Genomic DNA, 21,275 nt, shown 5'->3' with positions numbered 1-21,275 from the left:
GTTAGTGCATTACTGTAATCCCGAATTTTGCTTTTTTTAAAGAAAAGGAGGGACAAGTTGACTTTTTTTTGTGATAATCAACATTGACACAAATACTGTCCATTGAGCTTAACTTGTATTAAACACAAAATATTCCGTTATTCCCTAACCCAAACCTTAACTAGGGACAGGTGCTGCAAATCAGCTATTAGCTAAAAACCTATGTACAGAGCACCTGCTGCTTAAACGTATTTAGCAATGTTATTCTGTATTGTCCCTGTCAAAATAAATAAATAAATGCACAATAAATAAATAACATAATTTCAAGTAAATGGCACTATCACAAAACTATTACAAAATAGTGCTTGAAACTCTTTTAAAAAAAAAAAAAAAACACACATTATTTTTCCACAGAGGGTCAGCGAAAGGTGCTGCAGGTTTATTCGCTGCTCGTCCACTGGAACAACAACAAAAAAAGAGCTTTTTTCATCATTCAATGTGTATTTGCTTTAGTTTGGCTTCTTTAATAACATAAAAAAAATAAATAAATAAATAAATATATATTTTACTTTAATTTTAATTTTCTTAAATATTACACAATTTAATTTAATGGAATTTAGTTATGAAATTGAAATGCATGAATCTTAAAAATATTTAAAAAATTATTTTTATTTCATTTTCAATGTTTTTTTTATATAATGTTTGAGATTTTTGCAAACTTTTTATAAAAATTTGGGAAATCTTTAAATGATGTATTAAACTTTTGAAATATATTAAACATAGAAATGTAAAAAAAAAATTGTGAATTGTGATTGTGAATTTTGCGCAATGGAAGTTAGCGGCGAGTTTTTTTTTTGGATTACCTACTTTAGGACCAAATGATAATTTGTTGTTATTAATTAACTTATTATTATTTCCCATTCATGAAGGAAAAATATTTGTTTGATATTTTTTTCTTACAATAACTTCGGTAAGAGGGTTGAATGTTTTTTTTTTATTTAATAGGGACAATCAAATGTGAGAAACTGCTAAATATAAAATTTTTGGTAATTCACTTAATTAAGTTTGTCTACAATTAATTGCAGTCCCATTAAACAGATTTCATCAAATTGATGTTTTATGATTTTACCTTTCTTGGGATGCACAATTCATCGAAGAAATAGTCGAGGTTACAATTTCAGCTGTCGCAATTAAATAATGGTAAAAATTGTCTATTGCAGCATTTCATTTCAGTCTATTGAGTTGTCTCACACAAAATATATTTTTTTTAATGTAAATTCTATTAATAGAATTGAATAATCGCAATGACAGTATCAAGAGAAATAACTGACAATTATTATTTTCTTAATCATGCAGCCCTACTGGACATGCCCAAATATTGCATATTGATCTTCCAATTGTGTTTCTATATTGATGTTTAAAGGGCAGTATGTACAGTAAAGAAAACAAAAACAAATCACAGATACACTCATAAGCCACTGTATTTAATATCTCTGACTGAACCTTGACATTTCCTGTTGATTGCTCAGAGCAGATTTGCTCTCAGTGTGGCAGGAGTCTTGCCATTCTGAACGCTTGACTATATTTGCATAAAGAAGGATTATGGTGGGCCGACTGAATGGCCCCTGTGGTTTCTGAAAGGGTCCTAGGAGAAATGTTGAGCGATTAGCTTCTTTAAATACCCTGCCGAGGGACCGTTGTGAGGTATTAGGTCCGCAGCAGATCGTTAAGATGATGGGTTGAGAGGGTCATTTTTATTTAACTAATGTTAACCCTGTCAATCCCATGTTTGAGGATGATGACCAGCACAGCGGCATTGCAGTAACGCATCTCTGAGAAATATTTATACTGTTGCATAAGAATTAAAGCAGGGGGAAGAAAGAAATGTGTTTGGGGAGGTTCTGATAACTGTGGAGTGCCCAATGCTGGAGAAAAGGTCTGTATATGGAGTTTAATCCAGAGTTGTGTGTCTGTATTCTCTTGTCTGGATGATAGAGTGCCTACACTTCACAGGAAGTAGGTTTCCTCTCAGACTGCAGAGATGAGGGTTTATGGCAGTCGTGATAAGACACAATACGCTGCAGGAACACCTCTCGCTGAATAAAAGTGCTCTGTCAGCAGAATCTGCGGCTGTGAGATGTTAGCAAGGAGAGAAAATTAAAGGAGTTTCTGCTGTCAGTCAAACAAAAGTTTCCATTTGGTCTTCAAACACTTTATGATCTTAAATTTTAAGTGGTGTTTGCTAAGGCAAGCATCACTTTTATTGTTCCTATTTGGGTAAAGAGCAAGTATAACACCCACACCGTTTATGCTATGGACATGAATGCCACCTCAAATCGAAGACATTCAAAACGATAAATAAAATCCCATAGAAATTGAAGAACATCATAGAGATTTTAGGGCTCTTTTGAAACCACTTGGCACACCTTAGCAACCGCATAGCAACACCCTAGCAACCATCCACAACACCAAGCATCATGGTTATGTAAGGTTATGTAAAATCTAGTTGAGAGGAGGCTAGCTAAAATTTTATGCTTGTTTTTTATCTATTGGAAATTCTGTTTGTTGATTGGTTGGTCTAAAAGTTGTACCTTTTTGTTTGAGCCAAGTTGTACAGTATCTTACGATATTTCAAGGTATGATGTTGCACGAGCAGTGGCGGTTCTAGCTTATATGGTGCCCTAGGTGAAACCCACTTCAACACGCCCCCAAAGTTGTTGACGGAGGGGAGGTGGGGGGATTGTATAAAAGTTGTTTGTGTAGATATATGGTGCTTTGGGTGAAACCCGTTTCAAGGCACCCCCAAAGTTGTTGACCCATGGGGGGGGGCGATATGTGTGGGTGCCTTGTGCCACCCCACCGCAAGATGCCGCCTGATGCCTAAATCCGCTACTGTGCACGAGTTTAATCCAAAAGATTGCGCTCCCTTTCTCCATTGCGATCGGTTTGATTGACGCAAATGCATGCGCTCATTTGCTCGGTGAAGTTTAACGGAGACTTGCATGTGGTAAAAATAAACACTTTTGCGAAATACACAGAAATACGTGCCTACTGTAATTTTGAATTGATAACGTATAAATTATAAAACAGAAAATAGCAGTAAAATGTAATTCATGTGCTGGAGAGAAACAACTCTTAAGCACATCAAACAGGACAAGCACTCTTTCAACGCACCTGATGCAGCAACCGCTCCACTTGAAACTTTATGCTTATGATGATCTTTTTTGACGTGTTTACAAAGTGCTCTCGTGCGCTGAACAACTTGGGTCAGGTTTTTTTCTGCTTCAGCTTGTCTCCATTGTTTTTCAAATGAGTTTCATCATGCAACACATTTTTCACCATACTGTAAAGTGACGTCACTGACGGAGCTTCTCCGTGCTCCTGGCATATATCCAACTAATCGATAATGAAATTATCCATTATCGATAATTATCGATTTTAGCGATTAGTTGTTGCAGCCCTGCATGAGATGTGTACGTTGGTTCTTTTGCTCTAACCAAGTTGACTAAGAATCTTTATTCTCGTACCATAGCTTGTAATTTCCACAATCCAACTTCCACATTTGCATGCATTCAATTACATGACAAACGGAGCGTGTATTTGTGGGATGGTGTAAACACGTCTACAGTAAATATATATTATCCTGGAAATATTCAGTACAAGCTAAGTGCATGTTTATGTTAAATTGGCTCCAAACAAGCATTAAATCTGCATTACAGTATGCCTTACTGTGTATCACACACAATAAGACAAGCAGCATTGCAGCATGAAAGTGTTGCAATGCTGATATGTCGGTTGTGATATGTCACATGATTTACTCACAGGCTTCACACAGAGAAACCTTTAAAACATACTGTACACAAATGCCCAGTATTTGTAGTGAATATTTTTGTATTTATGGTGAATATTTTTGTGCAGTATAGTATAACAGTTAAAATTCTGTCTTGCTAGAATTCACAGATGTACAGTATATGTATTTTATGCAATATACATAGATAGTAACGGTATTGTTAGGACTGCAACATATTTTTTTTCTCCCCAATTTGGCATGCCCAATTCCCAATGCGCTCTAAGTCCTCGTGGTGGTGTAGTGACTTGCCTCAATCTGGGTGGTGGAGGACAAATCTCAGTTGACCGTCAATCCGCGCATTTTATCATGCGGCTTGTTGAGCGTGTTACCGCGGAGACCCAGTGTGTGTGGAGGCTTCACGCTATTCTCCGTGGCATCCATGCACAACTTACCACACGCTCCACTGAGAGCGAGAACCACATTATGGCGACCACGAGGAGGTTAACCCAACGTGACTCTACCCACCCTAGCAACCAGGCCAATTGGTTGCTTAGGAAGCCTGACTGGAGTCACTCAGCACGCCCTGGATTCGAACTTGCGACTCCAGTTGTGGTAGTCAGCGTCTTTACTTGCTGAGCTACCCAGACCCCATTAACAAAAAATAATTTTCTTACTCAGTATTTTAGTCTTGTTTTCCAGCAGAGGGCATGTTCATGGGTATAGCACGTAGGATACTGCAGATCTCAAGATACTACCTTGACACTACCTTGTTTTTTTGTTTTTGTTTTTTTTTTGGGGGGGTGGGGGTTGTTTTTTTGGACATTGTATTGTAGTGGTAATTTTTTATCCCTAAAAAGGTTTTTGTATGCTTGAGCATACAAACATTTGAGAGACTGGGGAGAGGAGCAATGAGTTAGTCTGTCAAATGTTTTGTGAAAAATATTGAAAAGAGGGTCCCTGCAAATTCCGAGGTCATGTGTATATGTATATGTATATGTATATACGTAAACTCTGGTATTTACTTTCAATCTTTATCTAAAGGTAACATTGGGAAGGCAGGTGATCTAGAGGCAAATGTTCTTATTTTTTTATGATTTCTACAAGCTGTAAAATGGAAAATAAAAGCAGTATTTTAATTAAAAAACATGGGAATTAATTATTTGGGCCCCAATAATGTGGAAAATAGCAATACATTATTTTTCTCTGGTATCTTTATGTTGTTGCCGTACAACACCTTGGAGTTCCATGTAAATACCATGGTATATGAATGCGGTAATCATTCATGGCATTTATCAAAGAATCATGGTATTTTCATCGCATACTAGCACCACCACAGTTATTTTATTTATTTATTTATTTTGTAGTGAAGGAAGCCAGTGCACATTATTTATCTCCAGACCCCTATTTCTTTTTTTTAAGTGAGTATCTGTGACAGTCACAGCTTTAGGGAATGGTCTCTTCTGTTCTTTTTCCTTGATATAGTGCCAGAACCCGTCGCTCAGCTCCAATAATGCATGTAAAGGCTACTTCCCCAGACACAATGATTCTGGATGGGGACCGACTTTTTCCCATTTTAAGGAATATTGCAGCCTCTTTGATGAAATATAGAAGAGTGTTATTCATGAAGCCTTGCATCTTTGAATGCTGTGGTATTTTGAGTGCAAGTTTTGTGATATTTTTGAAATCCGGAATTTTAGTTTAAAACAATATTATAATTTTTTCTTTCTTAAAAAAAAAAAAAAAAAAAAAATGTGTCCCAAAATTAAAATTAGCTTTGCACCCCAAACTAACATTATTTATGATTAATATGTATTTCTGCAGTGGTCAAAGCAATGTTAATCCAAATTTTGACAAACTCTATAATTACATTGTAAATGTAAATAAACTCCTGAGAGGTTTCACTTCCTAATGAATTTCTCTTCTGTTTGAATATAGTAACCAACAGTGACATTTTCTTATAATTAATAATATGTCAATAAGGATGTGGGTCTGATGTCCAAAATACATGTAAAATGTTTATCTGCAATAAATAATAAAGTTCAAAAGTGAAATATACTAACAACTTCAAAATCCTGACTTTCATTTATATTATATTATATTTAATTGTATTTAATCCTCCTAATTTACAGTAAAAAAGGACTTAAATATTGATCTGTTTATCACGCACACCTATCATATCACTTCTGAAGACATGGATTTAACCACTGGAGTTGTATGGATTAACTTCATGCTGTCTTTATGTCTCTTTTGGACCTTCTGAGTTCTGGTCACCATTCACTTGCATTGTGAGGACTAACAGAGCTGAAATATTATTTAAAAAATCTTTGTTTGTGCTTTGCAGAAGAAAGAAAGTCATACACATCTGTGATAACATGAGGGTGAGTAAATGATGAGAGAATTTTCATTTTTGTGTGAACTATCCCTTTAAAAGCTTAAAATCTGACCAACTCTTAACTGCTACTATTTAAGGTTTGTCGGATGTAACGTAAACCAGAAGTGTAACTTTTTTACAGATGTATGCTGATTTGAATATGAAAAATTAAATTACACTTGCATTTATATTGTGTCCATTTATATGAGTATTTATGGTAATCCTGATGAATCGCTAAATTAAATAGAGAGAAAAAACAACTTTAAACAGATGTAATAATGAATAAAACCAAATTTAGATGAAAAGTTAACAGGGTGTAACGAACCTTAAACGGGTCATGACATGAGGAATCCAAATGTCCTAAATCTTTTAACATATAAGAGGTCATTCTACTATAAAAACTTACTGTAACTTCCTCCTCACTGAAAAAAAAAGCATTTGTTTAAACCAAGTTGCCAAAACGACTCTTTCTCTACTTCCACCAAATTGTGATGTTACACTGTGGTAGACATTTGCATCAGATCCCCTCCACAAGAACACATCAATGCCTACTTTACCTTATCACTTCTGTAGCCCCGCCCAGTAGCAGTGAGCAGTGAGATGGCAAGGAGAGAGAGCAGGTTAGTCAAGAGCAGAGAGCCAATCAGAACAGTGGGCGTTTACGCTCAAGTCTTAAAGGAGAAGCAGCAACAAAATCGAGCGGTTCGGATAGAGGGTCAGAACGAGGGTGGAAAATGAAAATATTTAAAAAATATATGACTGACTAATATTATAAGTGAACCTTAAGGAACATAATAAAAAAATTACAATAAAATAGGTATGCCATTACCCCTTTAAACAAGAAAACAAACAATACAAACATCATGCAAAAACAAATTCTGTATACATGGTGTAATATTTATGACGGAAACCAGACTGTGGAAAGAATCCTTGTCGATAATAATGTTTCGATTTTCCCAGTTATTGGGCACCAACATATCGTGGACACCTAGTGTAATGCAGTGTTATATGTGGCAGCTGCTGACAAAGAGACCCAGCACACACTCCCATGACAAGTGTGATTTACACGATCAGAGGCGGATTCACAATTCTCAAAACAGCGGGATGTGTGATGAAGTTCAATGCAGGAGAATATCAACCATACTGACAACTGATGAAACCACTCAGATGAGTGACAAAATGTGTCCAGCAATTGAAAAAAGTCTGGTTGGAATTAATATATCAGCTGTTCTACAAGAACTTGGATTAAATATACGCTTTATGCTGATGCTTTAGACTTACAAGGCACTTTCTTGCTAAAGCAACTTACAATACCTGTGTGTTAACGAAATGTAGCAGAGCTGCATCAGCATGTTTTCATCTCCACCACAGACCAGAACCAAACCAGCAAAAAACAGCCTAGACTAGAAATTCATGCTGGTCCAAGCTTGTCTTTTTAACAGGGATAATATGCCATAGTACTAAAAGTCGTTAATTACAACAAGCCTTTGATTAAAAACTTTACAGGAGAAATTGTTGAAAGAGTGAGACTTTGAGCCACACCACTGTCATTAAAGAGCTGCACAAGGCCACCAATGCGTAGGTTTGAGTACCAGCTGACATATACCAAGACAGGTAGTGGAAAATATACTATTAATAACCAAGAAAAAGCTCCTAACAGCTACACAGACAATAAGACCTCAAACTAAATTACGTTTTTAACTATGAGAATACATAGTCAAGATGCTGCTCTACATGTCTAGATGTATTCCTGAATACATACTGTATGTGTGACCTGCTCTATCATTTTGAGTCACTCTGACCCATGAACACATTTTGACTTTCATAAACTAAAAAGGAAAAAAGAAAATTTCAGCTTTCTCACGATTTAATTGCTGTTTCAACTCCAAACCGTATATAATCTGTAAAAATATAATCTTTTAATAGCCTTTTTTAGTATAGTGCATAAAAACTTTTAATAACCTTTTTTACTATAGTGTATAAAAACTCAAAGTGGGTTTCTGGATCAAAGTGACTCAATATGAAGCAGGTCACATATAATGAAAACAATGTGCAACTGATGTTAGTATTTCAGGTATTTAACAGTTTAGGCTAGAGTCTTGAGTTCATGGCTGAGCACTCTAGTCTTTCGAAGTATGTTTTGTCTGTGTACACATTCATGCATGCGCACTATGATTGCTTTGTGATAGAAAAGTCAACAGCAGGTGTATGTGCAGATGATGTGCACAGATGCAGACTGTCCACGTGTCTGGAAAAACTCTGCTGCACACAGAGAGTCCATATGTACTGTGCTGATGATGAAATTTGCGTCAAATGCACTGTGCACGAGACATAGCATCATGCGGAAAATCAAAGTAAACTTTGGCATTTACAACCTCAATTCCAAAAAAGTTGGGACAGTATGAAAAATGCTAATAAAAACAAAAAGGAGTTATTTGTAAATTATAATTTTTTTAAAATTTGCTATATTGAAAGTACTACAACTACACATTATATGATGTTTTTCCTTGTTTTTTGAAAATGTACATCATTTCAAATCAGATGATTGCAACACGCTCCAAAAGTTGGGACAGTCGAGTGTTTACAACTGTGAAACATCACCATTTCTTCTAATAACACTTATTAAGCATTTGGGCACTGAAGACACAAGTTTGTTAAGTTTAGAAAGTGGATTTTTTTTTTCCATCCATTATGTAGGTCTTCAGCTGCACAATTGAACGGGGTCTTCATTGCCGTCTTTTGCACATCATAATGCACAACACATTCTCAATTGGAGATGGTCAGGACTGCAGGCGGGCCAATCTAGCACCCACACTCTCTGCTCACACAGCCATGCACTTGTAATCCAGGCAGTATGTGGTTTGAAGTTGTCCTGCTGGAAAATGCAGGAACGTCCCTCGAAAAGACGGTGCTGGATGGCAGTAAGTGCTGCTCCAAAATTTTTACATATCTGTCTGCATTAATGGTGCCCTCACAGATGTGCGAGTTACCCATGCCATGGGCACTGACACACTCCCATACCATAACGGACACTGGCTTTTGGACCTGACGCTGATAACAGCTTGGATGGTCCTTTCCTCTTTGGCCCGGACTTGTCGGCCAAAAAACACAATTCCACTATTCTATTTTCTATCTCAGATGAGACCAAGCCCAGAGAAGTTGGCAGCACTTCTGGGCAGTGTTGATGTATGGCTTCTGCTTTGCATAGTAAAGTCTTAACTTGCATCTGTGGATGCAGCGGTGAATGGTGTTGACTAACAAAGGTTTACTAAAGTAATCCCAAGCCTATGTTCATGATATCCATCTAAGGTTGCAAAGGGGTGGAAAATTTCCGGTAAATGTCCAGAAACTTTCCAGAAACTTTCCATGGGAAGTTAAGCTGGGGAATTTTGGAAATATTGGAAAAAACTTTGGGCACTTGGCTATATGCTGCAGCATCTTTGTGGCATTCTTAACATAGGTCTTTGCACAGTATTTGCAAATATACACAGCCTTTCCTGCTACATTGGCTGAGGTGAAATGTATCCACACATCAGATGGCATACGTGGCATTGTTCTGTAGAATAAGATTAGAAAAAAAGCTTGTAAAAAACATTAATGCAATGCTATGCACAGATATATAAATAGTTAGTGTTGGGCCTCATGTATTCAGATAGAAGACAAAGGCAGGCCTAACACAGTCGTAAAACCTAACTCAGGCCCCCACATAACAAGTCATAAATCTTACTGATAAAAACCGCACCAAAATCAAACAAAGGGAGTCCAAAACAGACTACAAATCCCATGAAGCCTTGCTCACTAAAGGATCGAACTCTCAACTCCTATTGGATGAGGCACACAACAGAATGCACCTCAACCATGACATCATCAGGAGTAGAAATACCTCTGAAATGCTTCCGGGATTTGCTTCCAGCAACTTTGCTCGCCGTGTGTAGAAGCAGCTCATCTCAGGTGTAGCCTCGTGGCACATGGAAGTAACGTCCGACTTGAAACTGTGGCCATACAGTCTCCGTCTTGCTGGACGAGTTGAGATTACTCTGTGTTCAACCGAACACTCTAACGGATCCGAAGGAGACCGCCGAGCAATCCGCATCTTCATCCGTTTGCCTGCAGAAGTGAAGAGAGAAAAGATTTCTCTTCCATCTCCAATCAAGTCGACGTCACTGATTTCTCCGCCAGCCCGCCGAGAATCAGCAGCTGTACTGCCCGCCGACAGAGCAAGGAAACGGCCTTCCGTAATCACCCGGCCTCAATGAACCGAGTCGGAGTTAAAGGACGGATGAACACACATTCTACCTGTGTCCTCATGCGATTCAAGTAAGAGGTTTACGTCTGGGCAGAGATAGAATATTATAGTGTGTTATTCTTGTGTATCAAGGTTATTGCTTGTACAGTTTACGGACCACCGAGTTTTGCATACACCTTTGTCATGCTGATGGGATGTCAATGCTCGGATTCAAGCCTTCATTCATTGTTTTTTTTCCGAAAATCGATATTCTTCGGATGTCGATTTTCCTGAGAAAACAATCTAATATTGAGACTGTTATACTGTCTGTCCCTGATTCCAGGGTGGTGCCCCGTCAATATTAATCCTTATTAATATTCTATTGATTTTTGATAATTGATAATTATCTTTGATGATTGTTGAATTTGAATGATCAATAAGCTAGTGTTAATTTTAATTAATGTTTCATCTATGTTAATGATTAGTGATTATCTTTGATAATTGTTGATTTAAAGGATTAAAAAAAAGCTAACATTGATTCTCATCAATGTTCTATTGATTTTAATAATTATCTTTGATTGATTAATTATTAATTATTGCTAATAACCAAACCCGCTCCTAAACGTAGCGCACTACATTTACTGGAGCCCCATATGAGGTTTTAATGAGTTAGATTAAATTAATTAATTTAAATATTAATTAATAACTAAAGAAATAATTATTAATTATTTCTGATAGTAACACTGATCTAAACAACCAGTAAAGTCCTACATTAACTAAACAATTGGAATATTCTGGAATGGTAAAAATATTTTACAATTGATGCTGAACAAATGAATAGAAATAGGCTAGATGAATAGATGAACACTCCTCAGTCAGCATGCTAAATCAAACTATAACATACGTTCTTGTATAACAGAAAACTGGCTAGCAGAAGGCAGAAGAAACAGCATCACAGTTGAGCTAGCTAGCACCATGATAGCTAGCCTCTTAAATTGTCAATGAAATGGTGTTAGCTAGCTTACATTTAGTAAGCTAGCTACTGTATAAACACATTTTGATTTAGTATTTGCTAGTTAAACTTTAATACCATAGATCAAATATATTTACCCTAGTAATATCATAAAAACGTACTTGACTGGATGTAGTCCTTGGGCTCAAGTGCAGTAGTGTGGCTTCAATAGTCCTGCTGATGTAAGTAGCCTGCAGTAAGGAGTGTGCTGTTTGCATGTGATTGAGGAATGCACAGGGTAGAAATTCAACTGAATTTGCATTAAATCTGGTTGTTTTAACCAAGATTATGCTACAAGATGTTTTTTTTTTTTTTTTGTTTGTTTTTGTTTGTTTTGTTTGTTTTTCAACTACATTTAAGTTCCCTGTTATAGGCTAACTTGTAATTTTGCAAATTTCCAGTTTATTCCCATTAATTCCTGTTAATTTCCATATATTCCCTTTAATTCCCATGGAAAGTTTCCAACTTTGAAAATTCCCGGAATTTTGCAACATTATATCCATCACAGATGAATAACGTGTTTTAAGACAGTGACGTCTGAGGGATCGGAGATCAAGCGCATTCAGAAGTGGTTATCGGCATTGCCCTTTACACTGAGATTTGACCAGATTTCTTGAATCTTTTAACTATATTATGCACTGTAGAGGGTGAAATGTCCCAAGTCTCGAATGATGCTTGCTCTTGAAGACTAGACTGTTTTTGGAGGCTCCTTATATACTATGACACGATTGCCTCACCTGTTTAACATCTCCTGTTTCACATCGCCTTGTTATTTCAACTTGTCAAATTGTTATTAGTCTTAAAATGTCCCTGTCTCAACTTTTTGAGCCTGTTGCAATCATCTGATCTGAAATTACTATACATTTTCAAAACAACAATGAAATTCAAAAGGTAAAACATCATATAATGTGCAGTTGTAGTGCTTTCAATATAGCAAAGGGCGAAAATAATTTACAAAACACTCCTTTTTGTTTTATTGGCATTTTTCATACTGTTCCAACTTTTTTGGAATTGGGGTTGTAGGTTTAGGGGATTTTGAATAGTATTAATATTGTTGCTTGCCTTCACAAGCACCACTAATAATAATTTTTGAAATGATGAATGAAAACCATCATGGACTGAAGGGAGTGATTTGTAATGCCAGCTATAAATATGCCACATGGAAGCTAATGTATTATTGTTTATTTATTATTAGTCATTTAATATGGTATTGTCCACGATGACCAGCTGTCAAGGATCCAACCTGATCTCATAGAAAATATTACTATACCTACAGTTTTGCGAAACTATTTTTACGTGGCTCGTTGTACGTATCGTAGCAGTTTTCTGGGCAAAGGAACACTAGAGGTGCTAAAACAGCAATGAATTTCCTTTTTCCTTTTTTTTTTTCTTTTTTTTACACAAATCACAAGTAAAAGGGCAGATATTCAGTTTATAGACACGTTTCACCTGTTCCTCACACAGTGCAATCGTATGACATCAAAACACTTCTGTTAAGGTGCATGACTTGTTAGGCTGTGCATTTTTACATCTGCATTACATAACTTTTTATATTTATAATCTTGTTTGAGTGTGAAATTCAAGTTGTGCGATAGCTCAACTGATAGATTGTTGCACTTGCGATGCCAACCTGGTCTCATTGTGAAAACGTGACTCTATATACATTTTTGCTAATCTTATACATGTCTCCAGTTACAATTCCCTGCAGTTTCCTAGAGGCGCTACAGCAACTGTGTGTTTTATTCACTTTCACTCAAATCATGACTTTAATGGATGATAATTACTTTATTAATACTTATTTTTCTCTCTACTACTCAGACCCTGCTAGTTTGTGATATCGACACTTTTTCTCAAAGCATCTTTTGAAAAGCTATACATTTTAATGCTTGTATTGCAGACCCACCTACATATATACACTTATTCTAAGATGATAAGCTTGCGCGGTAGCTCACTTCATAGAACATTGGACTTCGTGGTTCAAGTCTAGCCATGAACTCGAGCTTACACGTGACACGACAGAGTCATGTAAGCGGCATGAAATGATGTGGTTGCTTCAGAAAATTTGCATTTTCATTTCGCTTCTGCATTTTAAAACACTAATGGTTAGGTTAAGGTGTTGATTTGGAAAGGATGTCTTTTTAAACATCTCATTTATATTTAAAAACACTATTGGTTATGTTCAGACAAAAGTTTTAGGTTAGGGAGGTATGTTTTAAAAACATCCATCTAAAATTCACCTTAAAACCTTGGCTGAATACGACAACATTTTACTTGCTTGTGGCGCCCTCAGCTGGACATTTCACTTGAAAACTGCAGCCAAATGTGTTATACAGCACATCAATTTTTAATTGCAAAAATGTTGTCATGTTCACGTAAATTTCATGAGATCAGGCTGTGGGGTACATGTCCTGAAGATCACACAAGTCGAAACATGAGCTTAAAGTTTCGTAGAGGCACCACAAAATGATGTGGTTGCTTCAGCAATTCCATTTTTCATCTCACATTTGCCAATAACACTATCGGTTAAGATTAAGGTTTAAGGTAGGGAGGTAGATTTAGCTGATTTAATAGTCAATAGACATTTAACCGTAAAACCTCACGTGTTTGATGGTAAAGAGCCTCGTAGTATCATTTTGCAAAAATGTCGTTGCAGTCAATTTTCATTTTTATTTTTCATAAGATCAGGCTTCAAATATCAATAGCAAATGTACTTAACTCAATATTTGTGTAGACTAGCTTCTTTGATCATCCAGTGCACACTGGCTCATTGGGTAAATTTGAAATCAAATTCAAATAGGACTGAGACTAGATGGAGGGAAGTAATATCAGTTATGTTTAATTCTCAAATCAATTGTTAAAATCAATTCTCAATTGAAAAACGGTTGAATGGGACAACTCAAGACTTGCAGAAAACTATTTGTTGACGGTACCTCTTTTTGCCAAGAGTACACTTGACATTTGCTCCGCTTGATTGGGCGTCTGGAGATCAGTTGTACTGTCCACGGGTACTAGATGTTTACAGAGGGCATCAAGTGTGATGATGATGTGGATTAGGACGAAGAACTTCCTGGCAGGCTTTATGCAAATCAGTTTGGAGTTTGGAGTTGTGGCGTAATAAGTACTCACCTCCAGGAAAATTTATATTGCCTCTGTCTGGTGGTTACTGCTCCACTAAATACATTATAAATCATTTATAAAGTCATTTTGGAATGCAATATCCGCTACTAAACTCTGGCTTGTCTCCCTGTTATTATTCCAAACCCTCGGAGGGACGCAGGTCTGAGGGTCTTAAGCTTTAAAGATTGAAAATTGATCAGTAGCTGAGCTGGGAAGAGTTCCTCTCCAGTGGGAGCAACCCTCTTCATGATTAGCATTTACCAGGCATTTACAAATACTGGCTTTCCAGTGTTGGTGACAGAGGAGCTGTGCCTGAAATGTTTTTTTTTTTTTTTAATACATTTTCATTGGAATTAGACAGAGATGTCGCTTTTTTGGCTTGATGGAACACTTACATATGCTTGGTTGACATAATCAAGCTTGTATATAGGGTTTCGATGCCTGTATTGTATCGATTTGACATTCTGTTTGTTGATTGGTTGGTCGTACCTTTTGTACGAGCCAAGCTGTACAATATCTAACAATTTTGCAATCTTGTAGTTGTCATGAGATCACATTGATCAGATCTGCAACCCATTTTTAGGGTCCCAACCCACCAGTTGAGAACCACTGATTTAAAACACTGTCAACCCTTTTACTGAAAACTGTGACGAAGTCCACAGTAATCCAGATAAATCTGAAAATGCATATTTTTCTCTACGTTTTGGCCTTACGTCTGGACTGGGACAGTATTTTTTTTCCAGTGTAAATTTAGCTTTTTGAAAATGCCCTCCCAAGAGGATAAATTTGAATTCGCATTGTAGTGTGGACTGAGAAAACGGAGATACTCAAAAACAATTACGAATTTGTAGTTAAGTGACGCAATCATGTGACCAATTCAACGCCAAAACAATCAAGATGGTGGCCCGTGTTGTAGCGGCATTGTTGTGCCTGCCATCCACTTTGATAGGTTTGTTAAAGATACTATAAATGTTACTTTGTACAATCTTAACATTACATGGTTGGTATAAGGTGTGTTTACATGAACATTCATTAGAGCTTTCATTTACATATAGTTTGTGCTATATTGTGCTGGCAGAAAAATGCATAATCTGTGCTGTTTTATGCATGTACAGAAAAAAAGGGAATAAAATGAAAGCAAAACTGGTCCTGTTTTTAACTTTCCTGTCCTTTTTTTTTTTTTTTTTTTTTTTGTCTACAGGAGAGAATATCTGACAAGAATACTGGTCAGTGAATGAGGATCACCTGGAGGGAACAGAGCACGTGTATGTGTTTTTTCTTCAATGACAGGAGTAATCGGGCTGTCTTTGAGGGTCTGAAGGCAGGGGGAACGTCCTGGAGAAGGTTGTAGTGTACGTTGGCATCTAGCAGCAGCGGCGGTGACCATTTTATCGGACCATGTGGTTAGCGGTGCACAAAAACCGGCTCCTTCTGCACCATGAGGACTGCTGTGGTGGCAAGGCTTATGCCAGCAGCAACATCTCTCTGTGGATCTGGATTTTTTGTTGGTCTATGATGCTCGTTCAAGGACAAGGCTACTACCCCACCGTGAATACACAGTACGGGAAATTACGGGGCGTGCGGGTTCCGTTGCCCAGCGAGATCCTGGGACCAGTGGACCAATATCTGGGCGTGCCGTACGCCGCCCCGCCGGTAGGGGAGAAACGTTTCCTACCACCCGAGCCGCCCTCCTCTTGGTCAGGGATCAAGAACGGCACTCACTTCGCGCCGGTGTGCCCACAAAACATTCACAATGCCGTTCCGGAAATCATGATGCCGATCTGGTTCACGTTTAACTTGGATATAGTTGCCACTTACATACAGGATCAAAATGAGGATTGTTTGTATCTAAACATCTATGTTCCAACAGAGGATGGTGAGTGTGTCGGGTATAAAGAGAAAAAATTACATTTTGTCACTTCCTGTATTGTGTTTGAAGCATGAGTTGTCGTCTGGCGCATGCCATGTCTGTGTACACCATTCCTGTTCCTCATCTTGACTTGATCTGCCATCATTTTTTCCCTTCCATGCCACTGTTATGGGTTCCTCTTTTGTGTTGTTCAAGAGAGCATACCTTAAAGAAAGAAAGCAAGCAAGCTAGAAGAAAGCAATCAATGAGAAAGTAATTTTTTTTTAATGTAAGAGCTCAGATTCTAATCTGACATGAAGATTGGATGTAATGATTTTGTCGCACCTCCTCTCCTCACTGTCTTGACTGTTCTGGGGGATTAGCGATCCGAGATTAGCCTGCTTGATGCGAGAATGGGCATTTTGCAGAGTTGGTAAACTGGAGCACAAAAGGCCTGTGGCATTAGTCCTAACTATGTAAAACCCTTTACTGTCCTGTTTCTTCTGTTTTCGTTGAAAGGAACATAAGATCTTAAACTCACAAAAAGTTTTAAATTTGCTTTCACAAGTATCACTGTTGCAAATATCACCCCAGCACAAAGAGCATTTCTTATTTCCTAAATATTTAGCTCTGTTTCAAAACCTAGTGAGCGGTCTCAATGTCTACTGCTTTTTCCTCCAAAATGCTCATTTTAGGAACATAAAATTTATTATCAACAACCTAAAATCAGTGTTATATATTTTTCATTGTTTTTCATTTGTTTACGTCATTTGCAATGCTTCATGGGATTGTACGTTTGAACGTTTGTAACGTGATTCACTTCTAAACTGGTTGGTTTTGTTCATGGCTTAGAACTCTTTTATGAAGGATTTCATAAAATCCCTATAGTAAAAATGAGTGGAAAAAAACTTCAGGAACCAAGACAGCTGAAAAAGTGGGAGGGCACTGTTGCACTCTATTTGGAATCACTCTAATTCTAGCTTGACATGGGGTCAAGCTAGAATGACATCTTTTCTTTTTTTTTTTTTTACCATTGATGCACCTAATTTTTTATCAGATTTTCAAAAGCTACGTTTAGGCCACCAATAACTTTAGAGTGATTCCAAATAGAGTGCAACAGTGCCCTCCCACTTTTTCAGCCGTCTTGGTTCCCGAAGTGTTTTTCCCACTCATTTTCACTATAGGGATTTTATGAAATCCTTCATAAAAGAGTTCTAAGCCATGAACCAAAACAACCAGTTTCGAGGTGAATCACAATGTTACAAACGTTCAAATGTACAATCCTATGAAGCATTGCAAAAGACGTAAACAAATGAAAAACAGTGGAAATAAATAACACTGATTTTAGGTTGTTGATAATAAGTTTTGAAAAAATATACTGTCAGGATTGCAAAATACTGCTATATAAGTTATTTGAGAGTGTATCGTGGGCAATGTTATCTACCACAAACTCCGCTATTAAAGGGATAGTTCACCCAAAAATGAAAATTCTCTCATTATTTACTCACCGTCATGATATCCCAGGTGTGTATGACTTTCTTTCTTCACCAGAACGCATTTGAAGAAAAATAGAAAAATATCTTAGCTCAGTAGGTCCTTAAAATGCAAGTGAAATGCAGATTTCCCTTTTGAAGCTCCAAACATCACAGACAGTCAGCATAAACGTCATCCATACGACACCAGCTGTTAAATTAATGTCTTCTAAAGCGACACAATCACTTTTGGTGTGAATTAGATCAATAAGTACTATTTTTAACTCTAAATCATTGCTTCGCAAAGCAGTGGTATGTGCGTGTGATGTAATCGCGTTGGCACGTGAGACATGCGAGAACTGAGGCACGTGCCACACATGGAAGAGCAGCGCTGTTTACAAGTGAGGAGGAGGAACACTGTACAGTAGCTTGGTTGGTTTTGGTTTAGATCTGTATTTATCTGTTTCTTTACTCACAATGGTGCATTTGTGTGCTCATCCTGGATGTCTCAACTGAGTGCAGAACGTGAGATTACATCCGTATCATGGCAACGGAATTCATCACATAAGAGACCGCTTGGACTCCAACCTCTCGTGAAGCATTGGATAATAGTTAAAAAGTACTTAAATATTGATATTTTTTCACACCAAAAGTGATCGTATCGCTTTAGAAGTCATTCATTTAACCACTGGAGCCATATGGATGACATTTATGTTGACTGTCTGTGATTTTTAGAGCTTCAAAAGAGAAATCTCCATTCACTTGAATTTTAAGGACCTACTGAGCTAAGATATTTTTATATTTTTCTTTAAATGTGTTCTGGTGAAGAAAAAGTCATACACACCAGGGTGAGTAAATAATGAGATAATTTTCATTTTTGGGTGAACTATCCCTTTAAATGCAAAATAACGTGGACTGATGGCTTCAATAGAATCGTATAGTATCGGTTACCAACCTCAGAGCTCACAGTAGGTCAGTCTTTAAAGGTTTATTAGTTATTGTTAAAAATCAATTGCCCTATGGGATATTTACTTCCAGAACCCGACTGTTGCGCTATAGTGTGACAGTAGCATGTTGCTAAGCTACTGACTTACTACTCTAATAAACATAAAAATACACAGTATTACGTGAAATAGACAATTTTATATTTTTGCAATTGTAGATATATATTGTTGTACCTACAACTGAGATTTCAAAAATTTTTTATAGATAATTTTTAGTATCAAATGAAATGCAAGTATAATTGACATTTTTCTCGTCTTTTCCACAGTGAGTTATTTTTTTCCCAATAGACTGCATAATTAATTCTGGGATTGCCTTTAACACAAAGGATACATGCAATGCTGCCTTAAAATTTGGCCAAACTGAGGTATTTTATGAGGCAGCATAATTATGCAGCCTACCTTTTAGATTAGTGGTCAACCGATATGGTTTTTTTTAATGGCCGATGCCGATATCCAGAGAGCAGGGTGGCCGTTAGGCTGATACTGTGCCGATATTACACAATTTGGTATAGTAAATAACATAAGCATAAAATTGCTAAAAATGTTTTAATCTTATTTAGCACTATATTTACTAAATTTCAAACAAACGTATAAGTTATAAAACTTATAAAAAATAAAAAAAAGTTATATGAATACATTTTTATTAGATTTAATTATCTTTAAAAAATAAGATGATAGATAGCCTTTTTTTTTGATTTCTGTTTAGTCATAACATGTTTTGTAATTTATGCATGAAGAAATTGTTAATATATAAGAAAGAAGGAAATGACAGTACACACAGTAGTCCAGCAACAATGGGTGGCATTTGCACATTACCAATTGCATTTTCTCTTAAAAGACCCAATCAAACCAATTGTACGTACAGTACGCAGTAAATATGGCATTTACTCAGTACACGTGAAGTGCTTTTACTTTGAAGTTGCACTCATGCGCTCGTGCGGATCCAGCAAGAGCAGCAATCTACTGAGAGTTTAAACGCCTTGGATCGCCTGCTTGGATTATCATGGACTGATCGTCATGATTTGTGAATTATTAGAGGAAAATTTGATCCTTATCCTTAAGTTTATGTTTCTGGCTGATGAAATACGCGCTTCAGAGGAAGATATTAGATTAGCGCTGGACGGGAAGAAAACGCTGGATTTTCGTGAGGTTCGTGAATTACATCTGTTTAAACAAGATGTCCACATGTTTGCAGACAGTATATGTTAGAAGTTTTATTGATATTTGCCTTTTTATCATTAGACAAGAGAGAGATGGAGAAGGAAACAGGCAAGCACTTTACGTATCGTGGCTCTGTAATGCAGACCGTTTAAATGAGACTTTGTTGCATGCCGGTCTGTTATTGTAGCAACACAATGGGCACGTAACAACAAAACAAACTGTGATTGGTGGTTTACATGTCTCAGACACTCCTTAACATGAAAGCAGCCAATTAATTCTCTGCACCCTCGTGGCCATAAGAAACCTATCGGCCAAACGGGAAAATGTATCGGCCGATGCCAATAATTAAAAAATTATGAATATCAGCCGATTTATCGGCCTCTGCGATATATCGGTCGACCACTATTTTGGACGACTTAAAATGCTCTCTAGACTGCTCACAAGGTTTTGAAACAAAGCTATTGTCTATAAAGCTACTTATACCTTAATAAGCCTTTTATGGTTAAAACAACATTATTAAAACAAAATTGACCTAACTGGTATGGAGCACCTTGAGAACTTAAAAATACTGTCATTTACATACACACTGCAATTATCTGCTTCTCTTTGGCCATATTCTTAAATAAAGCACATTTTGGTGCATTGAAAAACAGAACCGCTTATTTCTCATGCAGAACCGGCAGTGATGCAGCGGTGCAGAGATTGCGACGAGGAACGAGGAAGAGTTCAATCAGTTTTCTTTTGTGCTTGTAGAGGGTCTTATATAGCAGTGCATGTGAAACTAGGCTTCCTGTGTTCCAGTGTGCGGCAAATCAGTTCCATCTTTTTTGGAATATTTTCTGGCCAAAAGACAAAGCACCCCAGCTAACGTTCGGGACAGGTTCTCTTTGTTGTTCTTGTGGGGAGGGGGAGTGATGTTGTTGCATGTTCTCCTCAAATATCTCTTCCAGAGCCTTCTGTTATTTTGTAGTCTTTTATTCATTTTACAGTCAAAAGAATATCCAAGGAATGTGCCAGAAAACCCAACAAGAAAATTTGTAGGAAAGGAGGTATGTAAGCAAGCCAACATGGGAGCGAAATACACAGAAGAGAGCGACTGGTACGTCCTCTCTCAGACCTGTGGGATTTCTCCGTCAACTACAGAGTCTTGAGCGCTAATTGGAATGAGCAACGTTAAAATGATGTCTGTATGTTTGTGATGTGATTAAATCATTCAACATAGGTGTGAAAAAGGTGTTTTGTTTGTTTGTGAATATATGCCACTTCAAAGTAGACTATATGGTGTGTATACATAT

General features: G+C 37.1%; 1 protein-coding gene across 3 annotated transcripts in view; it reads left to right on the top strand.

Annotated features, from left to right (window-relative positions):
* Window positions 1-21,275, top strand: part of LOC127417556 (neuroligin-3-like) — a 242,388-nt gene that overhangs the window by 41,483 nt on the left and 179,630 nt on the right. For 2 of the 3 annotated variants that reach the window (XM_051657556.1, XM_051657555.1), the window contains exons 2-3: window positions 15,696-16,370; window positions 20,970-21,029. In XM_051657556.1, the coding sequence (XP_051513516.1) occupies window positions 15,893-16,370; window positions 20,970-21,029 (538 nt within the window). In that variant the 5' untranslated portion in view covers window positions 15,696-15,892. The remainder of the gene's footprint in view (window positions 1-15,695; window positions 16,371-20,969; window positions 21,030-21,275) is intronic. The other variant, XM_051657557.1, reaches the window with a different exon arrangement.

The sequence above is a fragment of the Myxocyprinus asiaticus genome, chromosome 27, assembly GCF_019703515.2.
Source record: "Myxocyprinus asiaticus isolate MX2 ecotype Aquarium Trade chromosome 27, UBuf_Myxa_2, whole genome shotgun sequence".
Lineage (NCBI taxonomy): Eukaryota > Metazoa > Chordata > Actinopteri > Cypriniformes > Catostomidae > Myxocyprinus > Myxocyprinus asiaticus.
The sequence above is the reverse complement of the archived record's forward strand: the minus strand, read 5'-3'. Positions and strand labels throughout refer to the sequence as shown.